This window comes from Labrus mixtus, chromosome 21 (genome assembly GCF_963584025.1).
Source record: "Labrus mixtus chromosome 21, fLabMix1.1, whole genome shotgun sequence".
NCBI classification, from domain to species: domain Eukaryota; kingdom Metazoa; phylum Chordata; class Actinopteri; order Labriformes; family Labridae; genus Labrus; species Labrus mixtus.
Genome location: NC_083632.1, coordinates 3,081,430 through 3,105,598, shown reverse-complemented (window position 1 = coordinate 3,105,598; position 24,169 = coordinate 3,081,430). Strand labels below are relative to the sequence as shown.

At 41.2% G+C, this 24,169-nt stretch overlaps 1 protein-coding gene and 1 long non-coding RNA gene across 3 annotated transcripts in view; one reads left to right on the top strand and one right to left on the bottom strand.

Moving 5' to 3' along the window:
• Window positions 1-24,169, top strand: part of LOC132955552 (uncharacterized) — a 735,720-nt gene that overhangs the window by 578,813 nt on the left and 132,738 nt on the right. The window lies entirely within an intron of this gene.
• myo1d (myosin 1D) overlaps window positions 1-24,169 on the bottom strand; it is a 123,640-nt gene that overhangs the window by 81,353 nt on the left and 18,118 nt on the right. The window contains exons 2-11 of the mRNA XM_061028411.1: window positions 17,755-17,963; window positions 16,281-16,374; window positions 13,759-13,924; window positions 13,256-13,309; window positions 12,671-12,766; window positions 11,848-11,964; window positions 10,528-10,731; window positions 9,007-9,152; window positions 8,696-8,810; window positions 8,430-8,600 (exon numbers count right to left, since the gene is read on the bottom strand). Of these exons, the coding sequence (XP_060884394.1) occupies window positions 8,430-8,600; window positions 8,696-8,810; window positions 9,007-9,152; window positions 10,528-10,731; window positions 11,848-11,964; window positions 12,671-12,766; window positions 13,256-13,309; window positions 13,759-13,924; window positions 16,281-16,374; window positions 17,755-17,963 (1,372 nt within the window). The remainder of the gene's footprint in view (window positions 1-8,429; window positions 8,601-8,695; window positions 8,811-9,006; window positions 9,153-10,527; window positions 10,732-11,847; window positions 11,965-12,670; window positions 12,767-13,255; window positions 13,310-13,758; window positions 13,925-16,280; window positions 16,375-17,754; window positions 17,964-24,169) is intronic.

Sequence of the window (24,169 nt, the reverse complement as noted above, 5' to 3'; positions counted from 1 at the left end):
GATGCACCCATGACGGATACTCAAAAAGAAACGACCGTGTCAGCAAATGATTACGAGGGGGAAAAAAAGAAAAGCCTGTCTGGAAAGATCAAAGCAACATGGGGCGAGAGGAGGAGAGAACGAGGACTGTGAGGATGATGAAGCAGTAGTAGTAAGCCACAGAAATAATTACTTTGAAAGCTTGGACATGCTTCTTTAATCTAATGTTATGCTCTATAAAAGACCTCAACCAATACCTATCATCTTTCCATACTGTTTACCTTTTCTGTCCTGTTTCTGGTGTTTGAGAAAAACCCCACGTTTTAAATACATAAAGATGTAATAACTGATTTTTTTGGCCCGTCTGTGGTCGGCACAAGAAAACATGACAAGTGCTTTTTCAAAAGGTGGAGGTATCAGGTTTAAAAAGTGAAGCTTACGCATTAATGTGTTGATGTCAGAAAGATTTGTAGTGAATAGTGAATTGTCCTGATTTTGTTATATTGTCTACATACTGTATGTCCTGTTTTGCTCTATTTTTATGTTTCCAATGTTTGTATGTCATTTTCAATTGGGTCAATTTTATTTGTGATTTTATGTGTGACTTTTTTATTTTTACTGTATTTTATTTTAACTTTGTTTAATCTCTTAAGGTGAGGTTGTGAGATAAGCCGTCATGGGTTTCTACCTCACCTGCACATGTGTTTTATTTGTTTTAATTTTCTGTTTGACTCTTCTTTCAAAAAATGTGCAAATAAACTAAACTAAACTAAACTAAGTGTCTTTATCCTGCATTCTTACTAATGGCCAGCAGGGGGCGACTCCACTGGTCAGAAAATGTTAAAGAAGCTAATAAGAAGAGGAACCTTCATTACCTCAACATACATTGTGCACAAGTTTGTCGTCTTCATCATTAGTTTGAAGGCTTATTCAGAAAGATTTTGTGCAAAACAAGATGGTGACAAGCAAAATACCAAACTAGAAGCTTCAAAAACAACAGGATGCATCCGCTCCTTACATAAGAGTATATGACCTCAACTTGTAAAACTGATGAGGTGAGCTTCTTTTAAAGGTGATAAGAGACTCCTTCTGTGTAAACAAACTGCCCTGACTGAAGAGGAACAGCGATGTTACAGGCAGTGAATCCAAAACAATGAGAAAAAAGACGCTTTGATTAACTGAAGGGGAAAATGTCAGGGAGGATAGGAGTTCTTATTTATCTAAATGTAAACATACATGTAGAATTTAAATTCAACGTCAGCATAATAAAATGCATCAATATCTTTAAAAGTAGGTTAAAAAATGTGGTTTATCTTTTAAATGCATATCATGAGATAGCTTGGCTTATTCAGGGACTATTTTCAGCGGTGGATTGATACGCCTTTTGAAGGCTTGAATAAAAAACATGCTATAGCTCACATGCTCATGGTAATTAGGTAAATGTCATCTATTGCAACAGTGATTCTCATTGGTGTGTGTGTGTGTGTGTGCAGCGACCAGCATACTGTTGCTAGTGGCAACAACTACAACTGTAGAGCAGCTGCAGTTTTGCTTCATCCGACACTGTGACAGGGTCAGTTTGGCCAGACAAGAGAAATTACAAGTCGTGTTTTTTCATCTGCTAGACAATTTTCTTTGTTGGGCTTTTAACTATTGACATGTTCTCATTTGATGTTTATTTGTAATTTGAGATGTCGACTCTGTTTATCTAAACCTCCAGTCTCATAGAGCCACTTGAAAAGTTGATCATGTGTCCAGATGGGGATGAACTCTTGCCCCTTATCAATCCGATGATATAACTATTGTGACGGTCACTGCTTTACCTTAAAGTTCAGACTTCTACTAATTGCTTCTGTCTTTCTTATTTCTAGAGGAACCGGCTGGTCCAATCCAATCCAGAGCACCTATAGGGCCAAGTTGCTGCTTGGTTATGACACTGAGATATCTCTATTTTCATGTTATTGCATCAGTATCATTAAGCATGTTGTGTTTGTCCTATGATGATATCACAGCTTCACAACAACAACAACAAAGTGTAGACTTCCACCTGAAGTGTGGAGTTTGCTTTTCAGGTGTTCACCTACACACATATGATGTGTTTTTAATAGTTTTTAGAGCCCTATGGCGCAGAGGGAAAAGCTACAAGAAGGCAATAAGACGACAAAAAAAAGCAAACAAAATCTCTATCCCGTGTGTTTGTGATGCGACGACCTAAAAAACCGACTTCAAAGCTGTATGATTCAAGTACACAAGAATATGCAGAACGCTGGCAGCTGGTCAACAAGACTAAAAAAAACATTTATGCAACTGCTCCAACGTCAGATGATGGGAAACAACTGCAGACGCACGATCAAAAAATCACACCCGTCATCATCCGACTCGAGCGCCTCCTTTTGGGTGAGAAATCTGACTAAACAAGTAAACAAACCCGTGACTCCTTTGCATCAGAGACACATGATTAATTCAGAACGAGGAAGAGAAGCCTGGAGACAAATACAATAACATTTTAAACACTGTAATGCAAAGACACATGAGGTACAGAGATGTGGAGGATGCACAAAAGGACGCCTCTCGTTTGCTCATACATCCTCTTTTCTGTTGATATTTAATTGGACCATTTCAAGACAGTGCCAACACGTGCCTGTGTGTATGTTAATGTATGCTTTGAGTGCTGCATGTGTCACTTAATGAGAGCATGTGATGCCAATCCTGCAGCTGTCTATTGAGTGAATGAAAAGACGGGGATAACAACAAGGTGAGAATGTGTGTGCTTCAAACAGGTGGACAAAGAGTGAAACACTGAGTGTAGCATCCTTCAGACTGCAGACACAAGAACAGACCTCTGACTCAGTCGATTGCTTTGCATCTTCTCTGGCGTTTTTTTTTTGTTTTTTTTTTCTCTTTCTTGGCAGCGAGGCGCTCAAGCAAAAGCTGAAAAACTGTGGAGCAGAAATTTAACATATCCACTTCATATTTATTTTGTTTGTGTTGGTGGAGGTGGTGGTGGCGGTGGCAGTGAGAGACGGGTGCTGGCAGGGCTTAAAAATCCACTCTGCGATTTGGACCATGTGATGAGATTTTCTTCATCAAGCTGCCAGAGTTGAGTTGTTTATAAAGAAACACATGCTGCTAAATTATCTCTTTAACTGTACCTGACATTTGCACACAGAAACCTCACTACAAGGGGAGGGGAAGGGGGTGGGTGCATGGATTTAGTTTAATTTTGTGGACATAATTTGCAGTTAAAAGGGTAAATCCCAATATATTGTATCACAATTCTCAACATATCACAAAATGTTTAGAGTCACAATAATATCAAATTGTGACTCAAGTATTGTGATATGTCGTATCATGAGGCTTCAGGCGATTCCCAGCCCTAGTTAATACAGAAATACAGATTCAAACATTTATAAAGATGTTGCATTTAACATCACTCTGTGTATTTTCTAAGGCTGTTTTTTAAATTCTCTTTTCCCGTCTTTTCCCTTGACATGCATATCTGACTACCTCTCACATTTAATCCCTGCGCACCTCTCTTCCTCTCTCTCACACTCTGTCTCTTCTCTCCACCTTCACACTCTCGTCCTGGCAGACAGACGTGAAGAGAAGTGAGCGGTGGCACCGGAGAGCAGCGCTGGGTGTTTAAAGTCTGCAGAGCTCCTGTAGTGTGCACTTCTTTGTACCCTCACAGCCTTCAAACATTTTCTGAACTTTCCACAGAGCTCATTTGCATCGTGAGTGCAGGTTAGGTCGTCTATTTTAGGTCACATTTACACATCCTCTTTTCATTAAGCTGGGAGTAATTCGGCGACCTTGAGGTTGTACTCCACTCCTGCAGTTAAAGAAATGTACTGAAAATCAGATAGACGGTGAAAAAAACAAAACTCTACACCTGTAAAGTAAATGATTGCATGTCTCCTGTTTTGCATTTTAAACTATGGCTGGTTTCTAATTTTGTGTGTGCAACAGGGCAACCCAATTTTTACGCAGCATGCTTAGCTTTGCACAAAGACTTAACACAAAGATTCACATCGACGCAACATGAAGCATGCACTAAGTCTCAAAATAAAAAGTCAAACTTAGTCTCTCAATGATTTTATAAACTACTTTTTTGTCAATAACTTTTCTGCACTCTTGTAAAGCACTTTGAACTGCAATTTAATTTGTCTGAAAGGTGCTATATAAATAAAGTTTGACTGATTGATTGATTGAAAACACAAAAAAAGGTACATTTAATCTTTACTTCACTAAAAACTCTTAATCCTGTATCTTGTTTTCTTGGTTTACATTCTGCACCCTAACCTTCAAACCCAACATGTTGAAACTCCTTGATGTCCTTTTTGTTTGGTGCATCTTACTCCAGTGGATCTCTGACAAACCTCCTCAGCTCTCAATGTGGTAACAAAGTAAAAACAGAACTCAAACCCCTGGAGGCCATGACCTACCGGCTCGAGGACAAACCCTCATCATTCTATAAAATATGAGGAAAGAGTAAGAAAAAGACAAAGTAGAGAAAGCACAGACTTTTCAAAGAGGCCTCTATGGACAGATATTCCTAAAGAGGAGCGTACTCAACATGTATTCAACCCTTAATCAAGAGGAAAAACTGTTACACTTTACTGCCTGCATTATAATATTCTTCTTCCCTCCCCTGTTTGTTTGTTTGTTTGTTTGTTTATCTCCCCCTCACCATCCTTTTACCATGTGCTTATTTAATTTTACATCATGGATGCAGGTTCTTTATTTTCCTGGCCTGTATTGTTTAAAATAAGGTAGTGAATGTAATTTGTTTCTTGTTTGTTGTCTTTAAAGTTAAAACTAATATTTAATATCCAGGACAGTAAGTACATTAAAAGACCGCAAGTTTTACTGTAACCACTAAGTGGCGCTGAAAACATGAAATCCAATTAGAAATGGCCGTTTATGTAAAACGTTTTAATGAATGTCTAATCAGTCTTAGGGAACATTAATGATCTTTACAATCACTTTAATGACCACTAAGGGGCAGAGGTTAACGGGTGATAAAAAACATCATGATCTTGTTTTTGTGTTGTCCAAACACAGGAGTGAACAGGATGAAATAAAGCGACTAACAAAGCTTCAGTGTCGGTGTCGTGTTCCCTTTATTAATCTGTGGCGCCAGGAGGAGAAATAACTATAAACGTGTTCTCCTCTTTCATATTTCATGTTTCTCATGATGCAAACCAAGAACATCTTCTCATCTAATTGAAAAAAAAACATCGGACTGATCGAGAAAATTTTTGTTTTACTGCAGTTAGAAATGAAAAAGGATGATTTGAGTGTCTCCTACAAATTAGTTACCTTAAGAATCAGTGTGTTAAATGGTTAATTTATGCAAAGGCTAACTCTTTATGTTTAACACTTCATATTATCAGGAAGTAGCCATTGATAAATGTTCTTGTTGCAGAGATAAGCGTTTAAATGCGTCTTACTGATACACAAAACACAACGTAGTAAAACACAGTTCTTTTTGAAATATCCAAATCTTGAATGGCAGACTTCGATTTTTGTCAAATGACTGTGCAATCACAAACAACCCCATGTCCCTAAATGTGCTAAAAGCTGCATTGTTATGTGTTAAAACAAACGCTGACGTTCATTTGGTGCTGCTAATGACTTTAATATGGTGTAAGGCAAATCTCTTTGACCCCACAGAGCCGCACAGAGGATTATTCCTGAACATTAACGTCATACTTTTTTTTATTTTATAAAAGCCTCGTCTCTCATGCACCAAGTGCAGGTTAACTCACAAGATTGTTAACTTTAATGGCCACACAAGGCCGTCTATTTCCCCTTAAAAGCGCTCCAGAGACCCACTAAAGCCCCCAACAATTTACACTACTTCCTGATAGAAGTCCATTATGTTAATGTTACCTAGCAACAGGACTCCAGACAGTAACAGGAAGAAAGATTCAGATAATATTGATTCATACCAGTATTTGTTCCAGGCAGTAACAGCTGGATCAGTGCATGTTTTTAAAGCTTTCTTTCACATTTTCTTTTCCAGCCGTGCTGCAGGAGGATGAGGAGGAGGAGGAGGTCAAAGAGCAGCAGCAGAAGGGCGACAGCAGGGAGCGGATTGACTCCAAGATTGAAGGGAAGTCTCATGAATCAATACACCCTGCAGCACCGCACAATCTTTACCCCGTCTTGGCTCTTCCTCTGTACTCACAGCTCCCTCTTTATTGTGTGCTCGACTCGCTTTAAGGAGCATCAGTGTGTGCAGGGCCCGTCGGGTTGGCTCAATATTCTGTCTTTGCATGGGAACGTGAAGTTGCCAGGAGGCGTCTGAATAGGCTTTCTTATAGAGGTGCCTGCAGCCTGTTGCTTTGAGTGTTTGAAATGTACATGATGATGCTTACCCTCCATTTCCCACTGCATCACCAGCTCACCCTCTATCTTTTTTTTTTGTCCACTTCTCCTCATAAATTTGTAAAGAAAACATCCCCTCTCTCGCCTCTTTCTACCTCCAACACCCGGTCTAACACAGCAGAGCAGCAGCTCCATACTCTCCCATTGGCTGGCAGTGACATCACTTTTGCAAAGTGTCGAGTCAGACTCGAACACGCTCTACAGGACGGCTGATGCCACCTTGTGTTGGCAGAGAGAACTGCACTCAAATAAACACACAGCTGTAGTTAAAGTACCACTTATCAGGCTTTGAGATCTGCAGAGAAACCGACTCCGGTTCAGTGTTTGATGAGCGACTTCCACCTCATCCCAGTCATCCGATCCCAAGCAGACAGCGTGGTGGATGTTAGAGGAGTAAATTGGCTTATGCCCGTCTGGCTGTACACGACATTAAAGTGAATTAGCCTGTGATCCATCCTGATTTTAAAAACTAACAGGATCATGTTCACTGGCCTCGCTCCGTGTCTAATGGTGATCACTGCACGGTGAAATCTGCCCTCTGCTGTTCTCGGGTTCCTAAAACAACTTCCTGCATCACCACCATAAGATACACAGCTTGATGTTTATTTTGAAAGGCTCACGGTTCTTCTTAGTGTTTACTTATTTTTATCATGCTTGCAGAATATGTGTGAAACCATAAAAACAACATTCTGCATTCTCCTCAGGCTTAAGGACACACAGGCTGTGTCAGAATTTACTCACTATTAATTATAAAGTGAACATGCCATTTTGTGGTGGTGTCCGAATTCTGAGTGAGCATAATCACACCCTATATAGTCCACTCATTGTATCCCACAATGCATTGTGGAAAGAAGTGTACAACCTCGATGGACTAGTGCAAGTGAGTCGTTTTGTAATGCAGGACTTCACATTTTTCAGGCTCTTATGAGAAACTTAAAGTCTTTATATGTGATTTTTCACTCTTAAATATTATATAAATCAAGTATATCCTCTGTGAGTCATGACTGTCTACAATGGGTGTAACACCTGAGTCCCACTGTCTGTGATGTTTTCAGAGTTTTCAGAGTCCTATCTTCACTTTGTTTACATCGTCAGGACTGCCGGCTGACTCCTCCCCTCACGTATAAAAGTTGTTTAATTGAGGGACTAGAGAAAAGAAGAATAACATACTGTACTCACTGCTTAACTGTGTTTCTAGATCACGCTCATTTCAGGTAAATTTACATGCAGTGTGAAGATACGAGCATAATAAAGATCGCTAGCATTAGCATGCTAACACAACAATGCAGCGCCAGTTGATTTGGTTTCATGCTGGTGCTCAAGGGCGACATCTGCTGGATCAAAAAATCACATATAAAGCCTTTAAAGTACAAATTTATCTGCCGATCAGAGGGTTCTCAGAGTTCCATCATTATGCTGTTGACAAATCCCAGTCATAGTTCTGTGCGATACCAGTCAGCCTTGTGGCGACACTGGTACAGTTGTCTTTTATGATATTGATGTTTTGTCTCTCTGTCTGTATGTATTTTTACCCTGTGTTTTTATTTTGTTTGCTTTTAATATGTTTTCTAATGAGTCTGGCAATAAAGATGATGATGATCACTATCCGAGGCGGCTGTGGCTCAGTTGGTAGAGTCGTTGTCTCTCAACCGGAAGGCTCCTGCAGTCACATGTCTGACGTGTTCTTGGGCGAGACACTTAACCCCAAATTGTTCCCGCTGCTTCATCGACGGCTTGTGAATGTGTATGAATCGGATTAGTTACCCTCTGATTGTCACTTTACATTAGCAACCTCTACCATCAGTGTGTGAATGTGTAGGTGTGACATGCGGTGTGAAAGCAGAAGACTAAAAAAGCGCTCTTCAAGCTCAAGTCCATTTGTCGAGCAATATATACCATCATGCATTGCGTTTCAAAGATTTTTGCGAGCAGAAAGTGGCTCTCACTTGCAAACAAACATTTATTGGCAACGTGTCGTTACCAGACCTTCATGAAGCAAACCTTAAATCGAACTTGAAGTCAAAATAACAACACGTGTACTCTTCAGTGTTTCCTACCTTGCGGCTGGTGTAGTGGGCGTGTTTGGCCAGCTTGCCGTTGAGTCCCTGCAGGAACACTTCGTCCGTCACTTTGCCCACATTCATGCAGGCTTCGTCCAGCACAGAGAAGATCCCCTTGTGCTGCTGCTCCACCAGATCCACAATGATCTGGTTGTTGAAGTAATCGATCTACCAACACAGGACACAGAGGATAAAAAGAGGACGGCCCCACAGGAGAATAAAATAAAAAAACAAGAGTAGGAACCAAAAAATGTGCTCCTTACATGTTTCCAGGGGATTCCCTCCCGTTGATACTCTTCCTGTTCCTGCTTCAGCACCAGCTGGATGAAAAGCTGCTGCAGCTTCTCGTTACAGTAGTTGATGCAGAATTGTTCAAAGCTGCACCACAAGAATTGAAAAGTGAGTTTTTGTGCATGCAACTACATCTCTTATTAGAAATTGTACACATTGCTGCATTATCCTTGCTGAGTGTAAAACCAAATAAATATTAAATATAGACAATCATTGTTCATTCTTTTATATTTGGATGAAATTGTTTTTGTTGTTTAAGCAGAATATTCTGCATCGTCCAAACCTGTTGTTCTGGAAAATCTCAAAGCCGTAGATGTCCAGCACCCCGATAACCGTGTTCTTCCCGTGGACTCTGGCGTCGTAGTTTTTCACCTCGATGATGTCGTTGATCCGCCCCACGATCCAGCAGAAGAGACGCTCGTACATGGCCTGAGGGTGCACAAAAAGAATTGAAATCATAGACTGAAGTTAATGTAGCCACCATGAGGGCTCTCTTGCTTTGAGGATTAACTGCTTTGGAGTTCTACATTTCTCCATCTTGGGTTTTTTTGTTTTTGGAGCCAGAGGGGAGACATATTTGGACGGGGGTAGATACCAAGCGGCAACCTCTGGTCTTGAAAAATTAAGCAAGTGCATCCGGAGCCCCCTGCAGGAACAGATGGCTGACTTCACTCAGGCTTCATAATATTTACAGTCTATGGTAGATCTCCTATTTTACTTTGATGTGGCACATAATTTACAAAATGAACATTATGCTGTGTTAAAAACGACTTAAAATCTCATGACTGACTCCATGAATTCATAAGAAAGATATCTTTATTGAGGTATTAAATCAAGTAAGAAGAAGCATTGTTTCTTTTAGACTTCTGTACAACCATTAGTATTATTTCAAGCAGCAGATTTGCCCCCTGCTGGCCAAAAAACAAACTGCAGGTTAAAAGGCACACCGAGAATAGCTTCACTTCTTCTAACCTGGAGAACATCCACTTCTCCTCCACTACAGCATGTGTGATGACAGGTCGGTCTCATGTTTACAGCTTGTTTCTGCTGCCCTCAAGTGGCCAAAAAAAGTACTGCCACAGATTTGTGCTCCCACTATGTTGACGAGCAGAGGCGCCTGAATGGACAACTTTGTAAAAATGAACTGGTCATTGCATTGACATCGTTTTTGCCTTGGAGCGCTTATGACAGCCGTGCGTACTGCGTTTTGAGTTTTCATGTGGATGAAGATGTTTTTGAGAACCTCAGTTCCTACATGTGGACTAGACCTAAGTCTAAACATAATTAGAAGGAGCTTGGATTGTAAATGTATTTTCTTCAAGACTTAAACCCGGCAAAATGTAGAATTTACTCGTGGGCCATAACCACATTTATCCAAATATCTTCCTTCTGACACACACAGAATAAAGATGATAATTCAAGCACATTCAACAGGTTTGGCCGCTAACTGGTGACCAATTGCCTCCCTCAGCGGCACAGAGCGGGCCAGCACACACAGACAATGAGCGGGGTTACAGATGGTGGCTGAGAGAGAAATGTCACACTAACAGTGAGTCAGACTGCAGTGCTGGTCCTCAATCTGCCCACATGCATTTCTTCCCCCCGCCGTCTCCAGCCTCCGTCTGCAGTCATAACATTGTGACTCACGCTCGTGTGAATCGCAGCACAAATTTGCCAAGCACTTAACAGAATGTCACAACTGCCCAGGGTAACAGAAGTTGAAGTTATTTCAGTTTTTTTTTCTTGCAGCTCGTAAGACCAAGTCACATTCCCTTCAATGATGACAAAGAGAGAGAGTAAATACCTTGGCTAGAGCGTCCCGCCCGTAGCTGGCCTCTTGCGTCGTGTGCTGTTTTTCGATGACGTCTCGCCCCGTGGCCACAGTTCGGTACAGCATGGCCTTCTCCACGTTTTCCTCTTTGGTGGACAGCAGATCTCTGATCACAGACACCAGCTTCGGGTTCTCTATCAGCGTCACGTCACCGTCGACCCCGAACGTCAGGTTTCCCTGCAAGACAGGCCAAAGAGGATCAATTTATTTACCTCTCCTTGCTAATTTCAGTCACACTGGGATTTCGGAAGTCTGTTCCCCAAAAAAATAAAGCTAGCATGGCTTTACATATTCCTGGCTCTTCCTAGTTCCAGTATTTGTTCCCTCAAGAATATTTTTAATTAATGTACCCAGAATAATGAGATGTAAGGTGAGTCTCTGAAATGAACAAACGATACAAGTTTCATCTCCTTCAGTCCCCATTTACCAGCCGGAGCTTCACATGACTTTACTTTAATACTAAATCCTGGAGTTCAGACACAAGAAGGGGCCAGAATCCAGGTTGTATACGATGAAACGAAAGAAGAAAAGAAAAGAAATGGAGATAATTTAAAATAAAGTTCAATACTGTAAAGAAAAATCTAATGTAGGCAAGTTACAAAAATGAGCATCCAATTTGGAAAAGATAAAATAAGCATTAAATTTGTATGATTAAAACAGTTCATCACAGAGATCTTCTCAGACACTCTGAGAATTAGAGAGGAGAGTGCTTCTTTAAATTGAGGAGAGATTCTGAAAAGGTCCCCACACCTTTTGTGACTTTTTCATTGCAGCCAGGGACCGAGTAACGGATCTTTTCGAGGCTCAAACAGGACATTATGTGTTTCAACCACTGAGTGTGAGCGGGCGGGTGGGGCAGAATCGCTCAATCTTAGAAGTACTGCCTGTAGTACCACAGAGGGCCACCAGAGGGTTCGGTTCTAGAGTATTTACTTTTAGATGGGTGTGTTTTTATTGTAGGACAGGTTTTGTAAGGATTCAATTTGACCACAGGCTTAATTCCAATGTTTGCATGGGTTTAATTATATTTTTGTTTAGGTTAAATAGGTTAGGGGGCAGTCTGTGTTTCATGAAGCTAACATGGCTTTTATTTTGGACTTGAGTGTTTCAGCAAACAGCAGAAAAGAGAAAATAAAATAAATATGAACCAAACATGCATTGTCCTGGCGCGGCTGCTTCTCCACTCTATCCAACATGGCACTCATTTATCCAACATCTACACTCAGAGCGCTCACAGTGGGGTCCCAGCTGGTGCGGGAGATGAGCAGGGATTTTTATATTATGGAGTATTACCAGATGCAGGATGGTGGCCAGGATCTTGTAAACAGTCTGAATCTCGTCCGCCGTGAAGCCGATCACTTTCATGGCATCTGCTACAGCTTTGAATTCTGCTCCGTCGTTGATGGAAGACTGGAGAGGAAACGGAGGAACAAGTTGCAAGAATGAAAAACAAGTTTACGGGATGACTCAGAGGAACGTTTAGCCAGCTTTTCTTTTTTTTTTGTTTTCCTGTAATTTCAAAATTCTGCAGAAATGAAAAAAAAATTGTGTGTTTAATGGGTTGTTTTTCCTGAATTCAAAGCCTCTTCCACTCACTCCAACCTGGATATCATATTCCCACAGTTGATTAAATTACAAACTGCTGTCGGACTGTAATGTCTGGATGTAAAAATAGAGAGCCGCTGAGGCAAACAGAACACAAACCGCTGCCTCAGCTGTTTGTTTGCACTGTGCTCCATGACATCAGACTGTTTGTTGCTGTCAAGCGGTTTTGTTCCCCGCTCGTTAAGCTTGTGTAAGGGCGGCGATGCACAGCAGAGGTGTGTTTAGAAAACAACTCAGACACACAGCACTCATGTGTACATTATCATTAAAAACACGTCTTCTGCATGTGACACTCAGCGCTTAAAATAAAAAATGTGATGTGTGATGCGGTTTGTTTAAAAACTTGTAAACAATTTTTTTAAATCTGTGAGTCATCGCTCGTATTTACCCGTCTGCAAACACACCGACACTTTCTCTGACTTCTGCTCGCTCTGCCTCATTTCTTTTTTGTTTTATTGTGAGGTTACTGTGTATATGTAAAGGTGACTTGTGTGGAAATTGTTGAGGCTACCTTAATTTGGCCTCCGACTTTGATGTAGTTGTAAGCCGTCGGGTCCTTCTGGATGTGAAGAGAGCGCAGCAGAGAGTCTGGAGCTCCTCTCAGCAGCTGGTGGGAGGACGAGAAACACACAAACGTTACTCCGGTTCACCATGCATGCACGGCCCGCTCCGACCTCCGACCTCCACTTCACTCTTAATAACGTCTCTACTGATTGAATTGAGTTGAGACAGCTTGCACGCGATCCCTAGCCTGCCTCGTTCAATGCAAACAAAAAAAACACTAAAGAACTGTGTTTATTTGGGAATACAAAAGTAGGCACACATTGGTAACTGTTGTTGTGTTTTCCTTTCATTATACAGGCTATTATCGGTCTACAGCACACACTACCAGACGTGGTGTAAACTGTAATTTCTGACATGTTAGGTCATATATAATGTGCATGCTGCAGCTTGAGAAGTGAGAAAAACAACACAGCTCATCTATCGACAGCATCTGGCTCATTCATATTCGACGCTTGCATGCATGCACACACTCTGAGTATACTTTGTCTTTGTATGCAAACACACAGGTGCACACACACAGTGACATATTTACCTGGTAGTAGGAATGAAAGCTCCTCTCTCCTGGCTGTTGGAAAATCACCCTGGACTGGAAGATGCATAAAAACAAAAACAAAAAAAGGTCAGAACAGCAAAAAGTTGGCCAAGAGGGTGACACAGTTTTCTCAAGAAAAAGGCCATAAATACAGGAAGTAAAAACAACAACCATCTGTCTCTCTTTCTGTATCGTGCAACCATTAAGTTTAATTGATTTCTGCAGGGAAATCTGGCCCGAGGTCTGCAGCCACTCATCTGATTAAATGCGGGGACATAAAGTAAAAATGGCCGACATGTGGCTAAAACTTGGAGCACATTGTGAGCAGATGAGTGGCTGAAACAACCTTTTCAATAATTCAAAACATCAACTAGGTTTCCTTAGTTAGGAGAAAAAGATAAGACATACTTCAGGTACAATAACATCTGCAGTGTTTATGGACTCAAAGATTTGCTCTCACCAGCATTGGTGCGTCTACCATCGGTAACTGGCTGCGTCTTTACCTTTTCCAGGAGGTAGTTGTTGATGTGGCCTCCGATGGGATCTCCCTTAAAGTCAAAGTTGATGTCCATGTATTTGCCGAAGCGGCTGGAGTTGTCGTTGCGGTTGGTCTTGGCGTTCCCGAAGGCCTCCAGGACACAGTTGGATTTAAGCAGCATGTTTTTTACCCTGTGAGGGGAGGCAGGATGTGTAACACGATGTCAACAAAGTGAGGGCTGAGGGGTGAGGTCGAGCCCCGTGTACAGAGACTGTGGTCAAGTCAGACCTGTGGCTCCTATCCTGCATGTGATCCCCCCCCCCACCCCTCTCTCTCCTGATCTTCTACTCTATCCACTGTCCTATCTTGATAAAAGTGAAAATATCAAAAAATAATCTTTTTTAAAGGTTTATTTTTGGGCTTTGAATTCCTGTATTTTAGAGATAAGACAGTGGACAGAGTCAGAAATCAGGGAGACAGAGAGAGTGCGCAATCACATGCGGGAAAGGAGCCACAGGTCGGATTTGAACCCGGGTCACCCGCTTGGAGGACTACAGACTCCTAACACAACACTAAGCTACCGCTACCCCCCCAAAAAATTAATCTTAGAAAAAAAAAAAGAGGCTATGGTTTTGTTTGATTACGACGATTTTAAGATGGTTTCTATGCTGATTAAGAACAGCTGTCGATGTTGTGCTTTTCCTCTGGTCACTTCCTGTCAGCACCTGTGTGTCCAATCGGACTTAAAGCTGATTTTTTTCACTCCCTGATGTTCTTTCCTCCTCTCTAGATCCTTGCTTGTGTTGTACTTACTCTCTGATGTACGTCGCTTTGGATAAAAGCGTCTGCTAAGTGAATTGTAGGTTAAAGTTTTTGTCCTTTCTGTCTTATAACTTCCTGGTATTTCCTGCTCCTATCCTTTTGGCTGTTCTTCTTCACTTGTGTGTCTTTAGGAGTTTCACTGAGGTAAATTCTTAAACATATAGTTGACATGTAAATAATGTATCTCATCTAATCTGAGATGGGCCGACAAGGTACTGCTGAGCGCTGTCATTCATCAAACCTCTCCAGCGCGTCGGTCATGTTTTATGATACTTAACTCCTCCTTCTTATCGATCGATCTCGGCTGACATCATTATTAGCAAAGAGCTGACAAACACATCAAATCATTAATCAGAGACTTGTAAATATTTCCTGTTCTGCTACATCCTCACTGCGGTGTCGATTCATATATTTGCATCTTACAAGAGCAGAGGCAGTCGATGTGTATCCAGATGTTTCTAAATGTGTTTGCATGTATTTCCAGCTGTTTGTCTGTGACTGACCGAAGTCGACCTACAAACCTTTTCACTGCACAAATCGCGTCTTAATCTCTGACCTACATGCTGTGACCTTTGAGTCGAGGCTTATCTCTTGGTTTCTCCTGATCATGGATCTGGCTGACACTTTAATGTGTTATGTAAATCTGTATTACGTTGCCGTCTATCATCTAGACGGAGGGTGTCGACTGTTTTAACGGTATCAGAGCTGCAGTCTTAAGCTTCCAGATGTTAGTACTGAATATCTAAATATGATCTAAGAGACTTTATTACAGGGAGTGATGACTACTGAAATAAATAGGTGACTTATATCTAAGTAGAGGAGCTGTGATAAGATAATAAAGGTGACGACCTGTTAATATATCGCTTCAAAGTCTAATAATCAAGAGTGAGCCGTGAAGTTCTCGCAGCGTGTGTCATGGAAGACAATGAAATATTATTTTAAAGGGGACATATTATGAAGAATCTGCTTTTACAGTTTTATTTTGAACATATATTTGGCTAACCTGAGAGTCTACTGACCCACAAAATGTGAAATAAACCCATCCAGTCCTTTGTTTGTGGTCTGCAGAAGTCTTACAACACAGAGAAAAATGCTCTGTTTCAAATGTGCTCTCCTTGTGATGTCACAGTGGGATTCTGGTAAAAAAAAACCTCCCCTCGCCTGATATCTCCACCCATGGACTCCACCCCCAGCGTAGAACAAACATGTAACGCAGGGCTGCCATTTTTATTCTCGCTACAGAGGAGTGATGTCTACGGGGAAAACTCAGGGGCGGGGTCATTGCATTTAAAGAGACACACACACCAAAACGGAGCGTTCTGAGAGAGCTGGTTTATACAGGGTCACAAACCTCCTCTGGTGCTTGATTCATGTTATATTTTGACCAAAGCACAGCGCAGATGTTTCATTTAGACCACAGGGGGACTGTTTGAAAAGGTGGAGAAGGGGGATAATATGTCTTCTTTAATGTGGGGAGACAAAAAGGATACGCTGTGCACAATCACTTTTCTGAATTTGGGGGTTTTATTTGACACGCTAAAGGTGACTACACTCAAAATATAAACATTTTCCTGTGAAATGTTTTTGCTGTGAATCATAACAAAAGTAATCCACATACCCCCCTCCCTCTCTGACAGTGTTTGGTGTTTAGTCACCACACTGAGCCTGTGTACATGTTCTGCAGTGTTTCAGGTTTAAACAGTCGTAAAAAAAAAAGCCGCTCACCTTTCGACCTCGGCCCTCTGATTGGGATTGGTGATAGCAGCGATGTATTGCATGATGTACTTGCTGGCTTCGGTTTTTCCTGCTCCGCTTTCCCCTGAAATGAAAGCAAGGTTTTTATTTTATTTTATTGCATATTAAGAGAACTTCAAGTGATTTTAATTCAGTTTTTCTCAAATCTTTTGGACAGTAAAGACCCCTAAACTGATAAAAAGAAGAACATGAACCCCCCCTTACATCAAATTTAAAAGATAACATTTTCACTTTCAGGTGTTTGTTTATAATAAGTAGAGCATTTAGTGTACTATATAGAGCAGTGGTTCTCAACTGGTCGAGCTTCAGGACCCACCATCGACTCCTTCATGAACAATCACGACCCAGATTTCTGATATTTATCAACCAAACATTTTGCAGTTGGTAGAAAACATGTGACTAAACACAGAAAAGGAACAAAACATGTTGAAAAAGCTCTTCATAGAATTTGTGAAACTATTTTTCTTTCCCTGACGCACATTCACGACCCACAGAAAGCTGATCGGCGACCCACTTCGGGGTCTGGACCCACGAGTTGAGAACCATTGATATAGACTTTACAGTGTCCTGATGTCACGAAGAGTGAAACTAAAGTGAATATTTTTTGCAGGGGACCCCTTCAACTCTAAAGGAACCCAGACCCATTCAGCTACACGTTCAGCTTTTTTAAAAAGTTGAAGATTTTAAACTGAACATAAGAATAAAAAAAGTTATCCCTGGCATTATTTTTGTCATCAAACTTTGAGATTAGTCCTGAAACCGAAGCCTCAGCAGCAGCAGTTGTTTACAAAAACAAAAATATATTTGTGGTGATATGAAAGAGAAATACGCAAAAAGTGGCCAGAGCAATTGCTGTTCAGTGAATGAATGATAATAATAATAAATAAATAGACAGTTTTGGTGACTGAAAGAATATATACAGTTATTATTTTTGCAGTGACTGATTAATTAAACAAATATATAAAGAGAGATCTTGTGATTTTCTGTCTATTTTTTTTTCCTTTTGAAAAATAACCCTGATTCTGCAGAAATATTTCAGTTAGGATATTTCTTTTTTTTCCACATTTTTAGACAAAACTTTGCTTCAGTTCTGCTATGAATTCTCATCAGTGTTCCAGAGGGGCTCAATACCGCCTCTGACCACCGGGTGGTGCTGCATTCTCTGCATGATTTCTCCATGCTGCCACACAGCTTGTAACCACATGAAATATGTGTTTTTTTATTTTTAGCTTTAAAGTATTTCTAAGGAAGGATCTGCCCTCCAGAACATCTTAAGGATTAAAAACATAAATGGAAACACCGGATCATCACAGCTGGACTTTATTTTTCTATTAAGGACAAAAGGACGAGGAAAACTGGCAGATATATTTAAACTGTTCAGAGCACCGGAGGGTGAAACATGTTTTTGAGTGGTCCATGCAGCGGGGGCTTCCTCCAGTGTTACCTGAGATGACGATACAGGTGTCTTTGTTCCTCCTCTTCATGGCTTTGTAAGCAGCGTCAGCGATGGCAAAGAGGTGCGGCGGCCTCTCGTACAGCTCGCGGCCCTTGTACTGCTCGATGGTGTCGCGGCCGTAGATGTTCATGGCACGATAAGGATTGACGGACACCACCACCTCCCCGATGTAGCTGTAGATCCTCCCCTTCTCAAACCTGCGGGCAAACATTTCAGACATTTAGGATTTTAATCAAATGTTAAAGATTTCTAAATATGTGTTTTGAGGATTACTCAGATTCTTCTTGTCACATTACTGTTTGGTTTTCTTTGTTTGAGCAGGTAAAATGACACTAAAATAAGACAATACCCTATGACCTCACAGTGAGATTTTATAACAGCTTCTTTTATTCAACCATCCAAAACCCCAAAGAGTCTGTTTGAGCAATCAAAAACAGAAGAAAGGAAATCTTGTCATGCCTTGGAACTTGCAGACGTTGGCTTTTTTGCTTGAAAATTGTCTAAAAAGTCGACCAATTTTGCAAAAAAAAAAAAGTTGGCACAAGGATCGCTGTAGCTCTAATTTTGAAGTTTGCAAGAATTTACAAGTGGAATTAAAACAAAAACAACCGGATCCAGGTTCACCTTGCAATATTTAAGATCTATTTTTTATTTGTATCAAAGAATAATGTGAATAAATCTCCTTCAAAACTTGCTTATACACTTTTTTTTTTGACCAGAAACTTGGAACAAATCCTCCCCAAATGTTTGGTAGTTAAGAAAAACGAGTACTGTTAATCATTTTGCTTCAAACTCAACTCATGAGTAAATAAGTCAGTTCTGTGAAATGTTCAAATTCAGTTCAGAAACAAACGGTAGAAAAAGAAAAAACACAGTTTCAAATCCGGCCTGTCATTCCCCACTCTCTTTCTCCCTGAGTTCCGACTCTTTCTACCGTCCTATCTCTCCAATAAAGGCACAAAAAAAGACCAAAAATATAGCCGAGTAGCAGGATGTAAAAGTGCTTTTAGAGGTCATTCAGGGTCATCCATCAGACCTTAACTAAAAATATAAAAAGTTAATGTTTAATGGAAAGAAAAGAATATTAAGAATACAATGGAATATAACGTGTGATCCCAACAAACTCTATTATACAGCGAGTTAAACATTAGCCATTATTATTTATTAGCTAACCTGATATTCATGTTTCTATCTTTGCTTGGGAAACAGTTTTGCATGTTACTATTTACCACCTTCACTTCCTCTGTCAATAGATAACATGGAAATAAAAACACCTCTTATCTAGTCGTACCTCTCCTTGTTAACGCACTTTTGTGTTAATGTAACATACAATGATATTTATGATGACTCCTGACTCAGAGAGACATTTACTGAGGACATACTTCATTTCTTTATTTATGTGTGTTAAATGTTGCACATTCTTTTTTTTTTTAAGATGTTTTAAATAGTGAAAGAAAAACCCTTTTTTAAATGTTTGTTTGTTGTATTTTTGTCCTTGTCGGATGACTTTTTACTGAAGTATTGAAAGAGATGTTGTTGTAAAAGGTTGTCACATGGCGATGAATAAGTGGTCAAGCAGGAAAAGGTGTGTGCTTACATGTTGCTCTGTGAAAATGAATGTGTATGTTGGTATGAATAAGACAGTTTTAATGTTTAATTCGTCTCTCTCCCTCTCTCTCCCCCCCTCCCTCTCTCCCTCCCTCACTTCCTTCCTCTCCAAAGAGAACCAGGATCCCGGTTTTTCTCTCCACAGAAGAATGGTTTCTTTCTTCACAGCTGTCAAACCTCTGCTGCTGCTGCTGCTGCATACAAGCTCCAAAGCTAATTATTCCACAACAGCTCTAAACAGTGAAGAGTCTGTGATCGCCACATGAACCTCATCCACTTCAAATAACTTTATTTATCCGTTAGGAACGTCAAGTGTCTACAAGCAGCAGACCACACTCACACATATCTCATACAACATCCATCGGGCAATCAAAAGTAAGCTGTGTAATAAATAATGCACAATCAAACATGGAAGACGCTCTCCACCTGTCGCTATCACAGCGCATCATCACACACCAACCTCCAATCAAGCTCTCTGATACTTCCACAATCATGATCCTGATTCAAGCTTCACTTTGAAGCTAAAAATTGTGATGTTTTGGCCTTCAGTTTCAACCACAACACAAAGGTCGAGGCTGTCGGCAGATGTCCTTGACGCTCTTCTTGGTGTCAGTGTTTCCTAAACCTTGACGCTTAAAATGGTTGAAACCTTGGTCATTTACCTCCATCATCTTGTTTCCTATAAACCTTTTTAGTGTCAGCACAAACGGCAGTAATAACACCGTCAAACTTGCATGTTGGCTCAAGGAAAAAATAATTAAATTATGATGTAGGGTCATTTTTCCACATCTACAAACTAGTGTTTTAGTACTTGAGACCGGTCGTGACCACTTTTTGAAGGTCTCTGTCTCCGTCTTGATCTTGTCTCTGATCACTCTGGTCTCGATTAGTTTGGTCTTGACTACAACACACACAAAGTTATGGTGCGTTCAATTTACCTCGGAAATAGGATCTCGGAGATGGGAATGACCTCACACCTGAGTTAACCGGATTCCTGTTGCCAGTCCGACAAGCAACACAGCAGCCATGTTGGATTTTAACTCGGACTATTGAAGGTTCTCCGAGTTTCAAAGTTGGAATTCAGACTTCAGGGAGGCGTACCTGATGACTTATCGGACCGGCAACTCAGAATTTAAAAATCCGAGATCGAATGGAACGCACCATAAGAAAAATGGGAAGGAAGGAAGGAAGGAAGTTGGGAAATATGAAAATAAAATGCGACTGTGAGATACAGAGCTGAGTGAACGAAACGCTACCTCACAGGATGACGTGCACTTCAGGATGTTCATGCAGAAGCTGGAAACAAACAATGCTTTACCGCAGCTGTACTGTGTGTGCTTACTTTTTTTAGACCAGTGCATGCTTGGATTAGCTCGTCCCTGTGTGCAAGTATTCATACCGTGTGTGTCAAGCCGTGCACAAACTGGCACGACCTCAGACAATGGCATGGGATGCACATGTGTGGCTAGTGTTCAGTGAGGTGTGAGTGAGCATGTCGAGGCTGCAGTTCTCTTGTTTAAGCCTCTTAAGGACAGATCATGTGCACATTACAACAAAGCAGATTGTGGAGCAGCCATTGGTCTTCATCTTTTGTGTATAAGTCAAATAGCAGACAGCTCAAGTCTGCTTAATTTAGTCAAAGGAAATGTTCAGAAGTGTTGGTGTCGGTCTTACAATATTCACAAAAACCTTTCCTTTCTCTAATGATACTCTAAGAATGAACATTAAAAGAGCATAAGTTTGATGTCAAGGTTTCTTTTTCACACTCTTTCCTGGTCACTCGATCTCTTTCTAGTCAAGTCGTCTTCAGTCTCTTTGCCTCTCTTAAGACGTAGAATATAAGAACATAAAACTGTGGTGATCAAGAGGAAGGGTTTTATTCAGACCTCTCAAGGGAAATACCTGCTCAAAGAGTTTTCACAGGTGCAGGTCAGGAGAAATAAAAGCGATTATTTTGCTTTGTGCTGATTGTGATGAAGATAATGATTGTTATTATAGCTCTGAAACTACGTTTTACATTTATTTTAACAATTTTTCTTGTTTTCTTGTCTGTTGTTTTGCAATATAAAAAAGCATTTTTTTTTAAATATTTTAAATCTACAATTTCAAGATAAAATAGTTGCATTAAATTGATTTGAGAGATGATTTTATCCGGCTCTTCCAATGGAATTGGGTTGACATCCACAGTTTTGGGTCTGTGTGTTCAAATGTTTCACCTGAGATAAACTTGAGAAAATAGTTTGCAGAGGAAGACAGAGTATTTGCATCGTTTACGAGGAAGAGGGACTACACTTTGTTGCATAACTCATAGCATAATGTAACTTTTAATGATGTAATTAGTCATTGAGGTTTGATTTTGTTTTGTGTGGATTACAGAACTCAATTCATTCAACAGATAGAGGAGAGGAAGTTCAAATATGGCTCAGAAATTCACTCTAAAGTGTTAATGAAACAGACTTTTTATGAGGTCAAAATGTTTAATTTAAAACCTGATGTAAAGTAACCCAGCAAAGAGTAAACATCCATCTATAAGTTTGTTCTTTCTTGCTAATGCAAACTGCACTGAAGAAGCAGGTTTACAACACTTTCTCAGGGCAGCTAAGCTAACATGCTAGCTCTTCCTCCTCTGGTGCTACAGAAAAGGATCCATTGTGCCCTCCTGTCCCTCAGTCAGGAGGCTGCTGTGTGCCCGCTCCATTGTTCACACGTCAATCAGAGGTCTTTGTCTCGGTCCGGCTCTGCGTCTCCCCCTACACGGCAACGGGCTGCCCACTTGACGCTCGTGTACAATAGCCTCTAGGTGTGACTGTCAACAATGGTTTACACTATAGGAGGAGGTTTATCTCGAGTACCAGCTGGGCATGCACAGAGAGAAGATGTCAGGGTCTGATATCCATTTCAAAAACATCTGCAGGAACTGATGTGAATGCCAAGTCAAAGTTATTGCCCCTTAATGTATGTTTAATGATCATAAAACTCATTTTATTTGCATGTTGTGGTGAATGTTTACCGTCTGTCCTGCTGTCCTTTGAGCTCACAGAGACAGGGTTCAAGTTTCTTTCTAAAATTCTCTCTTTCCATTTAGTTCGTATTCCAACTTGTCTGGTCTTTAACTTGAAAATTACAGCTGTTGCAGCGACTAAATCCCATTAATATCGATGTCTGTCTCGCTAATTCAAAACAGACTTGTTCACTTACTCCTGCAAAAGGAAGACGTTTGAGTTTCCAGGCTGGATTACGGAGGCATCACTTACTGTATGATTAGAAAAACATGCAAGGCTTTGTTTTCTGTGTGACACATGCTTCAGGCAAAGTAATCCCTTCATTACAGCAGACAAATGTTTTTATGAATATGAGCCATTTTCGTAACCAAAAACATAGAACGGTTCCCCTGGACAAACTAATAAGAGTCAAATTTTTCCCTAACATCATCCTGATTCTTTGCAAAGCTGCAAAGTTCAAAACAACACAAGCAGAGTTTATACGAAAGGAAAAGAAAGGACCAGAGGTGCCTTGTTTTTTTTCCACTTTCTAGTTTATAAATGGCATCCAAGAATCATGTTTGCGTCAAGAAAAGAGACAGAGATGAGATGAGAAAAGATGAGACAGAGAAGATAGAGGAGAAGAGAGGAGAGGAGAGGAGACAAGAGAGGAGAGGAGAGGAGACAAGAGAGGAGACAAGAGAGGAGAGACAAGAGAGGAGAGGAGAGGAGACAAGAGAGGAGACGAGACGAGACGAGACAAGAGAGGAGAGGAGAGACAAGAGAGGAGAGGAGACAAGAGAGGAGAGGAGAGGAGAGGAGAAGAGAGGAGACGAGAGGAGAGGAGAGACAAGAGAGGAGAGGAGAGACAAGAGAGGAGAGGAGAGGAGACGAGACGAGAGAGGAGAGGAGAGGAGACAAGAGAGGAGAGGAGAGGAGAAGAGAGGAGACGAGAGGAGAGGAGAGACAAGAGAGGAGAGGAGAGACAAGAGAGGAGAGGAGAGGAGAGACAAGAGAGGATACAAGAGAGGAGAGACAAGAGAGGAGAGGAGAGGAGAGGAGACGAGAGAGGAGAGGAGAGACAAGAGAGGAGAGACAAGAGAGGAGAGGAGAGGAGACAAGAGAGGAGACAAGAGAGGAGAGACAAGAGAGGAGAGGAGAGGAGACAAGAGAGGAGACGAGACGAGAGAGGAGAGGAGAGGAGAGACAAGAGAGGAGAGACAAGAGAGGAGAGACAAGAGAGGAGAGGAGAGGAGAGACAAGAGAGGAGAGGAGAGGAGACAAGAGAGGAGAGGAGAGGAGAAGAGAGGAGAGGAGAGGAGAGACAAGAGAGGAGAGGAGAGACAAGAGAGGAGAGGAGAGACAAGAGAGGAGAGGAGAGGAGAGGAGACGAGAGAGGAGAGGAGAGACAAGAGAGGAGAGACAAGAGAGGAGAGGAGAGGAGACAAGAGAGGAGACAAGAGAGGAGAGACAGGAGAGGAGAGGAGAGGAGAGGAGACAAGAGACGAGACGAGACGAGACGAGACAAGAGAGGAGAGGAGAGGAGAGACAAGAGAGGAGAGACAAGAGAGGAGAGACAAGAGAGGAGAGGAGAGGAGAGACAAGAGAGGAGAGGAGAGGAGACAAGAGAGGAGAGGAGAGGAGAAGAGAGGAGACGAGAGGAGAGGAGAGACAAGAGAGGAGAGGAGAGACAAGAGAGGAGAGGAGAGGAGAGACAAGAGAGGAGAGGAGAGGAGACAAGAGAGGAGAGGAGAGGAGACAAGAGAGGAGAGGAGAGGAGACAAGAGAGGAGAGGAGAGGAGAAGAGAGGAGAC